Source organism: Alligator mississippiensis, chromosome 14 (genome assembly GCF_030867095.1).
Source record: "Alligator mississippiensis isolate rAllMis1 chromosome 14, rAllMis1, whole genome shotgun sequence".
Lineage (NCBI taxonomy): Eukaryota > Metazoa > Chordata > Crocodylia > Alligatoridae > Alligator > Alligator mississippiensis.
The window spans coordinates 41,945,998-41,961,438 of NC_081837.1; the positions used below are offsets into that span (position 1 = coordinate 41,945,998).

A 15,441-nucleotide genomic window follows, 5' to 3' on the forward strand; every position below is an offset into this window, starting at 1 on the left:
CTGACATCGCATCTCATCTGTCCAGGCAGTGAGGCCACGACTATTTCTGTGACATCGGAGTGGCTTCCATACTTGACAGCGAGTGCTGACTAACACATTAGGTGAACCTTGCTCAGTTTTTGATTTCATTTACCTAGGATTGACATGACAACCTGTTTATAGAAGTTGTGATGATGTCAGGCCCCAGATGTGTGTTGCATATTAGCTTGGGCATTTTGCCAAAGCACTCGTGTTTCATGTTCCTGGTATCGCTCCAGCCTGAAGATTTCCGATGTCGAAACAGCCCTGGCTGCACCTGTTTGAAGCTGAAGCGGGAGTTGGCTCTAAAGGTTTGAGTTGGTTGCTTTGGCCCTACGGGAGAAGAGCTCCACTGCCAAAAAACAAGATGTCCCTCCTGCACCAAAAAGCTGCTTTGAACAGCACCAAACTGCTTCTCTTCAGACAGGAAGAGAAGGATCTTCCTTTGTCACCAGCTGAAGTGCCTGCCATATCCCTTTCCAGGAGGGTGACCTACCTTGGGCACTACACGTGCTGTCTTCAGATGAAGATTCACAGTTTCAAAGTGTTTCCTTCTTTCTAGCTGCTAAACCTTAGAGAGGAAAATTTGAGACCTGAATGAAATGTTCCCCCTAGTTAGCAGGAGACATGTTATCAATGTTATCCATACCACTGATAACATGGCCCAACTCTTCATACTGATGCACAGAGGTTCACAAGAGCCTGGTTTCTATCCTGTCTCTGCCTTCTCATAAAGCTTCATTCTCCCTGGAGCGATCTGGCACCCTCCGGACTAGAGGGCAGAACGATCCTGCTCCGTCATGCCGCAGTGCCGCTTCGCCACACCAAGCGATCCTACCTTTGCCATGCTGTCAGAGGTGGTTTCCAGTGATGCCACAAAGGTGGTTTCCAGTGGCTCCTTCCTGCGGGAGCAGTGAGAGCGGCAAGAAGCCAGTAGGGAAAAAGGATGTTTTCCAGGGTTGTGAAAGTCTTTTTATTCTGATATATGGAAATGAGCTCCCCAGGTTTTCCAAATGGAGTTACCTAATAGTTGTGATCTCATCACCGTCTCGGAGAGCAGTCCCAAGAGGATCCAGCAGATGCCTCATCCCTCCGGTGTGCGTCTTGCTGGTACCACTGCCGTATCAGGTCGTTGCTGCAGGTGCTATTAGGGATTTTTTTTTCTTGTCCCTAAACTGTCCCTGATTTCTGAGAAGGTCATAGGTATGCATAAGTGCTTGCCCATAGTTAATTGCAAACACATTTCACCCTCTGCTTTAATGATACCGTGTAATGTTAGCTTATCATTACTTTAACATATTATATGATACATATACTCACAAGATATATATCTTAATACCTTATCTACCTCCCCAAATATAAGCCCTATCTAAAATGTCCCAGCGTCTTGATTCACAAATAAAAACACTCCATGTAAGATCTTTCTAAATCGTTTAAGGTAACCTGTGGTCACAATTTGCCATGAAGAGTCCTTCTCGTCTTAAATAAAGCAGTCCTATACAGCTTCTGGAGAAGCTCTCATGTTTATCCTGCACGGTTTCTCCCACTCCTGTGGTGTGGAGACCGAAAACCTCTTCGCTGTGCTGTGATCCAATTCTGCTGTCTTTATTCATACAAATTATTTTAACGTGTAGAAATAACACCTTCACCAGGCATTGTCTTCATGGAGTCCGTATATGAAATTATAAGCTACCCACATGGATAAGAGTTACCGGGTCAATCCCTTTTTCTGCTCTGGATAATGTTATCCCCTTAGGATGATCGATCCTGAAATGAAAGAATCAAAACTAAAGTTAAAGGAAAGATTTAAAAATACTTTCATAGCATCTGATGCTGCTACCTGCTGGTGCTCCTGAGTCACTGCAACAAGTCACAATCCTATTGTAATTATTTGCAGAATAAAGGCTGCGTACTTAGAAAGGTCCCTAACGTTGTTCCCAGTTCCACCGTGGACTTCTGGATTAAAACTGGTGTAACTGGAAGCCAAATTTGCCTCTCACAACCTGTCCCAAGGTGTTTAGGAATACATTTCCCAAGGTGCCAAGATGCATATCTGCATCTTTAGGCACTTAAAAACCTTTGAAAATCTGGCCTTAATTATAAATAGCATTGGTTTTGCTGCAGTCTGATTTTTTTTTTTGGGGGGTGGGGATATCAGGATATTTACTCTGATTCTCTAGTTATCGTCACGTAGAATAAAAGTGAACACATGTGTAAGGGACCTGAAGGCATCAGGTGGGAACAGTTATGAGATCGCAGATTTGTACGACAAGGGACAAAGCATCAAAACTTTGGTGAGAAGAGCATTAAAAGGAGCTTGCATTGTCACCACCTGGGCTGTTCCTGCTCTCTATCTAGAGCTGGTCTAGAAAGCTGTTGGCATTGCACTTTTCACCAGCACCAAATGAATACAATTCATTTAATATCTGTGCGGATGTCTTTGCATTTAAGGATTCACCCTGACTTGTTGATCTCTCCAAGCTACCTGGTGTCCTTTTTCACCCCAGTTTTTCCCTCTGTCAGACCTAGGGTTGCCAATTCTGTTTGACTCTATTCCAGGAGGTTTCATCACCTGACATAATGACATTAATGAGTCATTACATCAGGAAGGCACATTTCTATTATATTTTTAAAACCCACTGAACCGCTGTATAAATCGGATTCAACATTTAATGTTTATTTTAAAGAATGCCCTGTCATTTATCTCCTGGGTGACTCTCAGCAGCCTCCTGGAGATTTATATCGAATTCCTGGAGACTCCGGGGCAATCCTGGACGGTTGGCAACCCTAGTCAGACGGTAGCCTACCAGGTGTATTTCCTTTTTGTCTGTGATTAATCCACCTTCGCGCAATGCAGCCTTCCATTTTAACTTCTTTGTCTCCGTGTCAGTGCGCTGTGAAATAACGTGTTAGTCCTCAGTGGGTGTTTTCTCCCGTGTGCTGGGATCATTTCCCTAGCCAGTTATGCTGAACCTTTATGCCCAGGGGCAGACAATTAAAAATTACATACGTTGCACATTTCCTGACTTCCAGTCAGAGAAAAAAAATATGCAAGATGTGATGACTTCATGAAATGCTACCTACCATCATCTATTTTCAGGTGAAATTCCTGTCCCAGAGTAAATCCAAATCAAGCTCCTGGTTCTCTGTCCCTGGTGGGTAGTACCGATGCAGGCAATGGTCCTGTTTCTGCCAACACCTGACCCAAAGCTCACAGAGGGCAGTTGAAAGTTTCCCAGTGATCTTTCTGAGCATTGGTTTGGAGTCCAGGTAAAGAGTCCACAGTTGAGCTCCAGGTCTCAGCCGGCCACCTATTCATAATCAGGAAGTCTGTCCCACTGCCTTCCCAAGGCTCTAGGGGCACGTCTACATGTGCACTTTAATGCACATTAGTCTATTTTAATGTGCATTAAAGTGTCATTAAAAAAACCCATGCACTTTCACTAATGCTCAGTAAAATAAGCTAACGTGCCTTTTTCTAGTATCTCACAATGAGGTCCTAAATGTAATGTGTATTAGCAAAAGTGCACTAATGAACACGTAGATGCACTCTAGGTTCCAAGATAGATGCAATTATATCCTTCATCGGGGTATATTTGCATAATGTATGGGGCAGCAAGATGGACTTGTGCCTAAGAAAGAAGTCTGAGGAGCGCTGGTTTAAGCTCTGTCTGAGGAAGCTGCCTCCCTGCTATGGGCATCCCTCTGTTAATGAGAGATAGTGTTGCTTTCCTGCTTCAAGCATGGTAGAAGAGCACAGCAAGCGGGCACCACAGAAATATAAATGTCTTGTTATCTGAACACCTCGGGGCACACGCTAAATGGGTGAGACCACAGATAACGGTGTTTGAAATGGGGATCATCAGCTCCTAGCTCTACTTTCAGAAATCTCAAGACAGTTGATAAGCAACAGACCATCTTGAAGTGTTCAGAATAGACCTGAATTTCAGGATGGTGTGCTGGAAACGACTTCCTTCCCAAATTTAAACAACAACTTGTCTAGGATTGGCCCTGAGGAACATCCTCATCAGTGCCAGGTTCACAAAGCTTGCAACGGCACAGTTCTGGCTCAGGAGTGTTAAAATTCCCAACGCACTTTGAGCGCCTTGGAAGACAGGGGTCAAAGTGGTGCCAGATGCTGCTCTGTAGTGAGATGAGCCTATGAGACCTTCTGTCCCTTACTTGGACACCCCTCAGCTTGCAGAATACATGCAAATGATTTACTTGGCCTACAGACTCCTTGATGGTCTACTTCCATCTTGTATTGAATGCTAAGCAATGGCGAAACAGGGGCAGTAATAAAAGGGGAAACTTTTGGGAAAGCAGTGATTGGGGGTTCAGCAGCGTGCCTGTGCCTTTTTGTGTCTACACTGATCAGTGACCTAATGTAGGGGTTGGTAACGTGTCCTCTTTCAACTGACCCTTGTGGTGGATGGGTGCATTGGCTAGGATGAGGAGCCTGGAGTACAATGGCAAGGGTGTTGTCTGTCGAGGGTGAGGTGCATTTTCATAGCTGTTTGCAAGGAAGTTTGCACAACACCTCCCCAATGCCCACTCCCAGATAATCCTTAGGTTCATTACAATTGAATTTACACTCATTTCATTTGCGAAGTGGGATAGTTGGGGGGGGGGGGGAGGGCTGTAGGGAGGGTGACAGAACGGATGAGAGTTTGTTTCCAGGGTGAAGCAGATACTATTTTTCCTTCTCAGGAATTTCCAGAGCCTAAGCATTACCCCTTCACCTTCCTCTCCCTCCATTCCCTGGGGGATACTTCCTAAGGACACACCTTTCTGCATTACACCATCGCCATCACTTCCAGCAACTCTGGGCAAGCTCACGCCTGTCCAAAACCCCACTCCTCCCTTCCGATGCCTGAGTGCACAGTCCAGAAGGCCCTGATACAAAGATGAGCAGAAGAGGCCAAAATACGTGCAGTTTCTCAGGGCAGTATCCCATTCTGGAGAATTTACAAACACTATATATGATGTATCCATATAACATTATATATGACATATAGGATAATTGAAGGTAGAGAAAAGAAGCACTATTTTTACAGAAATGACTCTAAAATCCTACAGGAATTACTGGAAAATGTTGATCATGCCATTATAGAAAGGATTTAAGTTTATATTCAGTTCTATAGAATTTGTTGTACGAGGGATGGTACAAATTTATCCTTGGCGCGATTCCGCTGAATTCAATACCTTCGTAAAATACGCTACAAATTGAATAGGAAAAAAGAAATTTTTTGGAACCATCTCAAATAATTTAACGGAGAATCATAGCCCAGCTATAGAGTACCAAGGGGTGATTAAAAATAGAGGGGAAAAAAGCACTTGTTCATACCTTCTGTTGGTTTAGGGTAATTTATAGAGTGCCTCATTTAATTTTCTCTAGAGCTTTATTGTTTTCACTCTATAATATTAATATCTTAATAAACTATTCTAGCGTACATTAATGTTGATCCTGAACATGGATAATAGAATAACAAAATCCAGGCTCCTCAAAGAAAATCACTTATGCCATCATTAAGCAAAGGATTTTGCAAATGAAATTCAAAACTCCAGAAAGCCCTGAAATAGTTAACATTCACTTTATTAGCAACGACATTTGGTTCCTGTTTTATTTATACCGTAATTAATACAACTTTATTGCTTTCAAGAGTTGTTCTCTAGAGCCATCATTTCCATATATTTTAAGATCATGAATTTCTAACTGGACTTTCTGCATAATGAACACCATAGACCTTCCCTGAATTAATTCCTGCATCAAGTTCAATAGTCAGGTTTGAACTAGAACATGTATTTCAGAAAAAAAATCCAATTTTGCTGTAAAATTTGAGCAGTGGAGGATCTATTGCAGTCCAATCATTATTGCTCCTCATTTTTAAAGAAACATGCCTTATTTCTAATCTGAATTTATCCGGTTTTAAATTTGAGGTTTAGCAGCTTGTTATACCTTTGTCTGCTGGACTGCAGAACGCTCTGTTACCAGAGATGTTTGTAGACAGGGATCAAGTTGCCCTTACCCTTTGATTTCAGAAGACAGGTAGATTGAGCGCTTGGACATTTTGCTGTATAGTATGTTTTCCAGGCCTGCAATCATTTTCGTGGCTCTTCTCAATTTTTAACATCCTTCTTGAAGTTGTGGACAGAGCATTCTTGTAGCAGTCACACCAGTGCCTGATTCAGAGGGAACAGACCTTTTCTCTGCCTCCTTGGTATGTGTAGATTGGCCACAACTTTGCACTAGAGCCTATGACCTATACTCTTTGTCCCTAGGTGTATGACCTCACATTGATCAAACAACTTTGTTTTCAGCAGCTTGCCAAATGGTCCAGTTTACCCTGAAGATATGACCCCTTGTCATCACTAGTTACCATTTCCCTAATCTGTGTGAGTTGTCTGCAAACTTGACCTATAGCCATGTGGGTTTTTTTGCAGGTTATTGGTACAAAATGCTATATATAGCATAATGCTAAGAATTAATCCCTGCTGTACTTCACTAGTGTCATTGCTCATTTGATGCTGCTTCCCCATGTTGGTTACGTTTTGAGATTTATCAGTTAGCCAGTTATTAAATCTATTTGAAATATGCATCCCATTATCATGAGCCTTAGCCCAGCTGGGAAGGATCCAGCCCCAGGCCATTTTAAACGGAGAGCAGATGGCAGTGGGGCTGTCAAGGTAAAGACCACTGTGCTTGGCTTCTAGCCACTGGGAAATCTTCACTCAGACCTGATGATGTCTCCTGACTTGGCATTGTTTTGGGTTCTCCAGTCCTGATTTGGACCCCTAAAAACTCCAGTTTCTTGCCTTTGGACCTTGATACCAGCTTCTGGATCCCGCCTTCACCACCCAGGTGACGTCCCATGACTACTCATCCTTCCAGCCACGTTGAATTTGTACTGTTCAAGTTTCTAAATCGAAAAGCAAGGAATATTATAGCAATATGAGTTCTCTGGAAAGGAATCTGGTCTATGATATAAAGGAAATGAAAGATGAAGTAATATCAGAGGCTTTGTACTTTCTGTGGAAGTATAGGTGACACTTACTGCAACTCTGATGTAAACCTGCCCTGGGGTTGAACGGAAGGGTTGGTATGGGGAAGACTCACAATTAGCACTTGAACTCTTTTCAAAAAAAAAAAAAGAGTTTTAATTGTTCTAGCCTTATGCACTATGAACCAGGTTCAGCACAGGTATAACCCCTGTGAGGACAACAGAGCTAATTTAGGGACGGGTTTGCCCCCCCAGGCCTTCAAAATGAAGGCTTAACAGCCTATTCTTAAAGTAGAACTCACAATCTGGAAAAAATCACCGACAAATTGCCATTGCCTGACTAGTAATCTATCTTTCTTCCCCTAAAATTTTATCAATATTAATGTGATCTAAATGTGTGCGTGTGCGTTTTCTACGTGTCCCTGCCATTCATGCAAACCGATCAACTACGATCACTGTAGCCGTAGAGAGAAGAGGAGTAATGCAGTTAAGTTTACTGTTTGGTGCTACCATCTCCTGTCAAACAGGCAGCTCATAAAGACAGGGGGAGACCAGCATGTTTTGGGGCCTCCGAATGTCTGTCTGTACTACATTGGTTGTTCTGCTTCAGAAGACTTCTGCTCCTTGTTTGACATCTCCACCAAGCTTTCACCCCCGCACCTTGTCCGGGACTAAAAACAGAAAATCCAGAGAAACTGTGACCTCTCTGCTTTGTTGCAACTGTTTCATCATTGCTTTTTCCCAAATTGCTTTAGCTTACTCCCCGCTATCTGTCTCCGCATCTCGCTGACAAGATTATGTAGTGCAAACAGCTACGTTTAAACCTCTACATCGATAAACAGTTTCTGAATATTTACCCTTCCCTTTTTTCCACGTCAGGCCAAAGGCTACATATTTTTAATGGCAGCTGCTGTGGGTGGATGTTAGTAACACGAGACAAGGGAAAAGCTTCTAGATCAGACGGTGGAACTGCGGCGGTCAACACTGGGCTTGAATTAAATGTGCAGAGGGCCAGATTTTGCAAGAGCTCAGTCCCAGGCAGCTGCCTTCCTTTGCAGAAACACCAGCGTGGCGATCTTCCGAAAGTCTTGCTCTGTCAAAATGAGAGCTACCAGGTGCCCAGCTACACTGAAACTCTGGTTTGCTCCATGTAAATACATACTTCTGAGTACTGAATTAATGACTGGCAAAGGGAAGGAAATGCATTCCCATTGCTTCAGTGTTTCTGGGACCGCATTAAAGTCTCTATGTAAAGACTATGCTACCACCTTTGATAGGCTCCTTTTTTATCATTTTCCATCTAAATCAAGAACTGAGTCTCAAGATGCTGGCGGCTGCCAGGCTGTTGCTGGTGAATAGAGCCTGATTAGCTTGTGATTAAGGTGCAGGTGAAGCATATTGGGAATCACTGGGGAACTGTAGCACTGGCTGCACTGGCAGGCATATATGAGGGACGTCTGAAAAGACTCTGGCTAGTTGGAGGAGTGCTAAAGAAAAGCTCTGAAGCCAGGTCTAGAGCTGGCTAGTGAGTCCCATGTTGCTGATGGGTTAGAGATCTCTTAAGGCCATTCAAGTGGTTGTTTTTGTCATGGTTATAGTTGCTGCAGCACAGGCTGGTTAATGGGTTTTACTGTTTTCCCCTTGTATTTGGCCCTGCTTTTAGATAGGTTTTGCTAGGACTAAAGTATGCTCTTAGTGCTTTGTTGACAATACATAGCCTTGAACATGTATTAAGTGCTCAATTGAATCGTTGTCTTGAGCTACAGCTGTATTTTACAATAGAACAACCTGGCTTGCCTTCTTGGCCTCTGTGAAAAATCAACAGGTTGGGATAATCATTTTACTCCCACTCTGTGCAGTTATAATAAACTATACAATGGCTTCTTTTTTCCCCTATAGTAACTGCTTATCCTTCCTTATTCTTCCTATTTATCTTGAAAGGGATTAGGAAGTATCATCCTATAGATCCAGGGCAGCTAAGCTGCGGGTCTGTGTGCTTGGTGACTGCTTGATAAATGCTACAAAAGCAGAGAAGGTCACCGTATATGTACGTGATGTTTTTTCTCTCTGTGCTGTTTAGCCTGTTGGCTTAATTTTTTTTGCCTTTAGAAAAACTAAACAAACTGGCTGAATAGGAGCAAAAAGTAACCTATAGGAGTATATCTTTTCTATGTAAAAAGGCTTGGCCTGTATCCATTAACTCTAAGCACAGCAAATATTCCGATAACTTTTCTAATGACTATATATACACTCGTGTTAGCACTATACACCCTGAGGCCTTCTTTTGGGTACGTGCATCTATGTATATATGGTTTTACACAACCTTTAAAGGACTAGTTGAATTTTTCTTTCCAGCTGAAACCTGGGTCTTCATCTAAATTAATATTTTTGCCAAAAGTCAGGCTTATGGAAAAAAAAAAATTCAGTTTTTCATTAGAAATCTAAACTTCAGAAAAGATTGTTCCCAAATTACAAAATCTAGAGTGACAGTTTGATTTGGGCTGTTTTTTTTAAAATAAAAAGTTGAATTTTTCATCAGAGAGAAAATCCTGGTTTGGGACTAGGTTAATATTAACACACTATGAATTCTAGTTCCCAGCCTTTACAACTTCAACTCTGCTTTACTCCTTATTTTTTCTATCAAATGCTCTCTTTAATCCGTACGTAGGAATTTATCTACTTCTTGTTCATCTTTAAAAATAAATTGTGTAATTTAAAAAAAGAGATCTGGGGTAAGACCTGGATGTATTAATACTACTGTAAAGCATTGGTTAGGTCTCGTCTGGTTCTGACAACTTGAGTACAGAAGATGCACATTTAACTAGAGCAAAGACTGACTACTAGGGTAATGAGAATGGAGAACCAGGCTTATGAGAGGAGCCTAAAAGAATATGGCTTGTTTAACCTAGGAAAATGAGGCCTAAGATGACAAATGTCAAGGAGGGGAGGGAAAATCTATTTAAATTAAAGGAAATTTCAGCTGCTAGAGAAGCAGAAAACCAGGCTGGAAACTGGAGAATTTGTATAACGGTCACAAAAACACGCTTTTTGATCAGCCCTCCAACAAGAGCAGCGGGGGCAAAAATCCCACAGACTTCAGGCTAGGTTTTGATAATCCCATTTTTAATGGGGGTATCAGACAAAGTTTCTTGTAATTGTAGGAGACTGGACTTGATGACCCAGGAGGTCCTTTCCAGTCTTGTGTTGCAAGTGATTCACAAAAGAGTAGGAGAAATTACGTAAATCTTAAGTGTTCTGCTAAGAAGGCAAGTCCTGAGCCCATCTGCAATGCAACTGCAAAATCTTTATGAATCTGCAAGTGTATGAAGTCACCTCCTAATTGCTCATGGCTGGAGTATTTTGGGGGGGGTTGCTTACTTTAGTGAAACTTTCTCTTTTTTTTTTTTCGAAATATGCAAATGAAACACAGAAATGAAGGTAGGAGAAGCCGCCCACAACCTAATGCAACTGGCAGGTTAAATGTTTGTAGGAAACTTCCCTACAGGTGTATAAAAGGACTGGTTTTTGGTCCTTGCAATCCATCCATTCCTGCTCCTGTCCATCCATACCTGCTCCTGTCTCCAAGTAGTTCAGGTAAGAAATTGAATTACCCTATTACTGTTCTCTACTTAGCTTAGTACAGAAGTATTTGGAAGAGAAGCGCTATATATTTGAAAATTGTTAATATTTAAATAGGTTTGGTTTATATGTTGCACCTGAATTGTTTGTAGACTAGAGGAATCAAATTATTCCATGTAACAAGTCATTTATTATAGCAGTCAAAGAAAATCTAAAAACTGCTTGAAGGACAGGCAAAGAACAAGCATGGTTTTGGGCATAAAATCAGTTTGGGATGGACTGGACCAGGACAAAAATATGATCTAGATTCTAGACTAGGTCCATGTATAGGTGGAGAAGTATAAGGGGTATGTCTAAACATTACTTCTTTATAAATTGTACACAAAAAGCCTAGACTAATCATTTCAGATCCTAACTAGAAAAAAGCTACTGGTTAATGGTACTGAAGATACAGAATTTTTGCATTCCCGCTGTATTTGGTATAACAGCAGGAAGGCGAATTGGAAACACTGGCTTGCATTTTCTAGCTCTGTCATGAATATCCTGTGCAATGTTAAGTCATTAACTCCCTGTGCCCGGTTTCCTTATGCATGCAACTTTTACACACCTTGCAGAAATGTTTGGAGGATAAATTCATTCGTTAGTAAAGCGCTTGGAGACGCTTACATGGACAATGGGAAGGCAAAGTACTATTAGTGAATAAATTACCGTTTTCTGGTTTCTAACCCTTAAGAGCCTAAGTAGATTAGAAAAGAAAGGCAGGTGTCGGGGATCATTTGCATTTACTATTAAACTCACTTTTGTCAGTAGCTTGGTCACATTTCGTTTGTGTTTTTCCATATATTATGTTCTCGGTTTGTTAAGCAAAATGAATGGAACAATCACCTAAGGGAAGGGAGGGTGGTCAGTTATATTAAGGCTTTGATCTGTGCCTTAAGTGCTGCTTAAAATTAAGCACGTGGCTAAATTCATCCTTATTCAGAAAAGCATATTATGATGTACTATTATTATGCTGATTTCTATCAGCGCAGCATCTGTCCCACCGAGTCGATGTGCTGAAGATATAATTAATTATTTATGTGTCAAATAGCAGAATTAATGGTGGAAATGGATTTTTCCATTCCTACCGATAACTGAAAATGGCAAATTGGGGAATCATCCGTGACCCCACAAAACATCAATGAGAGCTGCGCCTCTGAAAATCAGGCTCAAAAGGAACCTTACCTTTAGCATCTCCCTTTCTTTTAAGCAGGCATTCAGCTTGTCCGGGCAACAGCATGATGAAGACCATGGGATGCTTCTCCTACCTGCTTGCGCTTCCATTTGTCTTTGCAATCACCTTCTCAGAAGGCAGAAAGCTGCGTTTTGGTGTTTGTGAACTGCATGGTACATCTCTCCTGGAAATCAAAACCTACTTTGATGCAATCAGAGGAACTGTTGTAAGTACAGTTTACACTTGCCAGTCAAAGGAAATTGTGAGCTTATTGTGAGGTTTGAATAACAGAAGACCAGTCAAAGCAGTGGCAAATGTGACCTCATCCAAAAACAGGTTCAGAGAGAGACCTTCCAGTGAATGGAATATCTCATTGGGCAATTCCCCTTTAAAGTTATGGGCATTTGCAGTTAGCATTACTCACCCTTTCCTTGGGATGTTGCCAGTTATATTAAAACAGATGCCCTTGTATAACTCGTTTCGATGCCATGTGAGGGCAATATAAAAAAGGAACGGTTGCCCAAACCATAATCTCAGATGCCTGACTATAAATCTAAGCTACCTATAGTAGAATAGGTATTCGTTCTTATTCTGCCTTTGCATCCTGTATCCTCATTCAAATCATTTATCTTTCTTCTGTGATTGCAGCAAGATGAGGACCGTGTTACTGACACTGTATTGCTGAAGAAGATCCTTCTGCATAACGTCCCGGTAAGCGCTGTGATTTGGCTAGAAAGTGTGGTGCTCCAATGGGGCAAGCTCCACGGGATCTGCTTTTTCAGCCTTCCCTCCCCTTGATTTGAGTTTTGCTTCATCTACAAGCACTCTGTTTTCTCTTTGAACTTAACTTAGACCTTTGACCACCTTGTTGCTTCACCTATGGAGACTTTCATGGACCTGTCACTGCCTTTATTCCCTTCATTATGTCTTTCGCTCTTTGTATGTGGAATCTCCTCCCCTCCCTAACTTCTACTTCCCACAGCTTCTGCATCTATAAAGCTTCCCTACCCTCTTTCCCTCTTCTTCCAGCATATCCTGCCCCAGCTCCAGGGCTGAGAGCAGTTCTGTCTCCTGCAATTCCATCTGCATCTTATGTCCCTCTTTCTAAGACCATGTATTTCATGCTGTCTAAAGGTCTCGTAAAAATGGCAGTCCAGCCTTAGGAACGGTCCCCTTTGGAGGGCTCTTGGATGAAGAATAGTGTGTTAAGAGCAGATGAGAGCGTCTGTTTTAAACTGCACTTAGATCTGTGTTTTACCTTGTTTCCTGCTTTGTTCCTAGCTCCCTCTGGCCTCTGTGGGTGGTTCTCAGTCAGACATGCACCCCTGGTCCCACATCGCAGTCATGGGTACAGCAAGGAGGATTGTTATCCAGCAAGTGTTGCAATAATCTCCTTGACAGGACCATACCCATGAGGCAATTGCTTTCTCAATTCAATATGGGTGTGAATAGAATAGAAATAATTATGGAAAACTTGTGTAGCAAATCAGGGCTTCTTGGAAGGGAAAACTTAGGGAGTTAGAAATGCGCGTTATACAGAATCGCCTTCATTTTCCAGATGGACTGTATAAATGTACCCTCTTCTGAATATTCTCAGTTAGTTCAGGTATACACAGGTTATTTTGGCTGTGCTATATGCTTCATGTCCTTTCTTCTTGTCTCAGGCATTGGAGAGCTGCTGCTTACTCCGCCACCTGCTGAGGTTCTACGTTGAAAACGTTTTCAGGCATTACCAAGCCACAAACCCCCTGCTGCGGAGGAAGACCAGCAGCCTGTCGAACTCTTTCCTCAGCGTTAAGACCACCCTGAGACAGTGTGTAAGTACCCTAGGGAAGGAAGATGTTGGCAGCATGACAAGGTGGAGTTCAGTGGCTATGGCAGCAGAGCGTGAAGTATGTTATAGAAGAAACACTGAATAGAATAACACTGTCGCTGGTGTGTATGAATAACACTGAAGCTCTTGTGCACTAGAGATGGCATAATGGGGTCTTTTGCCTCTAAGTTGCCCTGTAAACTCCAGCCAAGTGCTACCAGGTCATGAAGCATGAACGGGTAGATCCTGGTGGGTACTTGTGGGGAAAAGCACCACCATGCCTGCTGCTAGTTTCCCCTTCTCTCTGAGCAAAAGCCAAAAGACTGATTGGGCTGTAGACACTGAGCACCTTTTCTACTTCTGCAAGGCCAAGTCAGGGCAGTACAGAGTAGTCTGCGCTGCAGATGAGTCCTGCTTAGCTCTGGAGAAGGAACCCCCATCTCCAGGGCTGCCCTAAATCCAGTCTCCAGACTAAGCAACAAGCATATTTGGTTTATTTTGCCCACTAGTTCTAACTGTGTGTTTTTGCGTTCTCTTTGCCCAGCACGATCAAAAGAAGTGCACGTGTGGGGCGGAGGCAAACCGTCGACTCGAGCTCTTCAGAGAGGAATACGAAAAGGTAACTTGGTGGGGGAGATGCTCCCAGCCATCAACCACCCAGAGAGTTTCCCCTCCTAGCTGGTGGGGGAGAAAACGGCACGCTCCCTTGTGCGTTTGTGTTTCTGGGAGGCCCCTCTTAAAGCGGGACTCTATTGCGTCAGGTGCCGCACAGAAACGGAGAAGTTTTTTTCCCAAGAGTCTATTTAGGCAAAGCCAACGAAGTGTAGGCAGAGAAATGGAGGAAAAATAATTGACCAAAGTGACTAAGCCGGCACTGGGTAGGACTCTGACCTCTGGGCATCCCTTCCAGCCCTACTTCCCTATGAATACAACAATGGCATAGCCCATTGCTTATTCAACTAGGCTGTTTTCAGTGGCTCTAGAATTCATCCTAAACCCTTCAAAGCACCGTGGCTAGGGGGACAAATGACCCATAAACTGGTATAAGTGATCAGAAACCAGTTCAAATCTGCAACGTAACAGAAGTTCAGTGCATGTAAACCACTTTCAAAATGGCTGAAACTGGTTTAAGATAAACCTAGATGGATGCAGTATCACACTTAAACCAATTTAACCTAAACTAGTTATTGAACTTTTATCCCAAATACCCTCCAGATTCAAGTTAACTCGCAGTCCCCCAGCATCCCAGGATGCTTTACACCTGCCCTGCAACCCCCGACTTTCAGGGTGGGTGTGCTAGCCCTGGTTCAAGCTGTCTGCTCTGAACTGACTCAGCCTCAGGCTTTTTGACTGTACTTAGCCCATGTGTCTGGATGTGGACTCTATAATTGAGCTCTGGCTCTTAGTTCACCAAAGCATGCTGGCACATTTTACCCATTGTTCCTAAAGATCAGTATTTACAAATGCAACAGTCTTCCTTCATATTATACTTAGGAAACAGCTGTATTGGCTGCATGGCACCAGCTGGCAAAGCCTGACTGGTTATGGTGACTACAGCTTATAAGAGCCAGAGAAAATCAATGGAAAACTCAAATCAAAATGATCCAAGCTTGATGTCTTGATAGATGACATTTATTGCATGAACAACACCAAATCAAGATGGCCTTTGTGAAGGCACTAACACCACAACTTCTATTTTCCTCCTTTAGCTGGATCATGACACAGCAGCCATCAAAGCTCTGGGTGAGATGGACATTCTCTTTAAATGGATGGAAAAGGCTAAGAACTAAGAGAGAAGACCGAAACTAGAGCAAAGC

At 42.6% G+C, this 15,441-nt stretch overlaps 1 protein-coding gene and 1 long non-coding RNA gene across 2 annotated transcripts; one reads left to right on the plus strand and one right to left on the minus strand.

Annotated features, from left to right (window-relative positions):
• Window positions 1-5,598: 5,598 nt before the first annotated feature.
• Window positions 5,599-11,960, minus strand: LOC132244737 (uncharacterized). The gene is made up of 2 exons (XR_009456483.1): window positions 11,823-11,960; window positions 5,599-6,938 (listed from the first exon to the last, which is right to left on the minus strand). It is a non-coding gene; the product is annotated as an uncharacterized LOC132244737 (long non-coding RNA).
• Window positions 11,854-15,423, plus strand: LOC102557710 (interleukin-20). The gene is made up of 5 exons (XM_019477239.2): window positions 11,854-12,037; window positions 12,460-12,522; window positions 13,476-13,628; window positions 14,169-14,243; window positions 15,334-15,423. The coding sequence occupies exons 1-5, from the start codon at window positions 11,876-11,878 to the stop codon at window positions 15,412-15,414; spliced, it is 534 nt and encodes a 177-aa protein (XP_019332784.2). The 5' UTR covers window positions 11,854-11,875; the 3' UTR covers window positions 15,415-15,423.
• The last annotated feature ends 18 nt before the right edge of the window (window positions 15,424-15,441 follow it).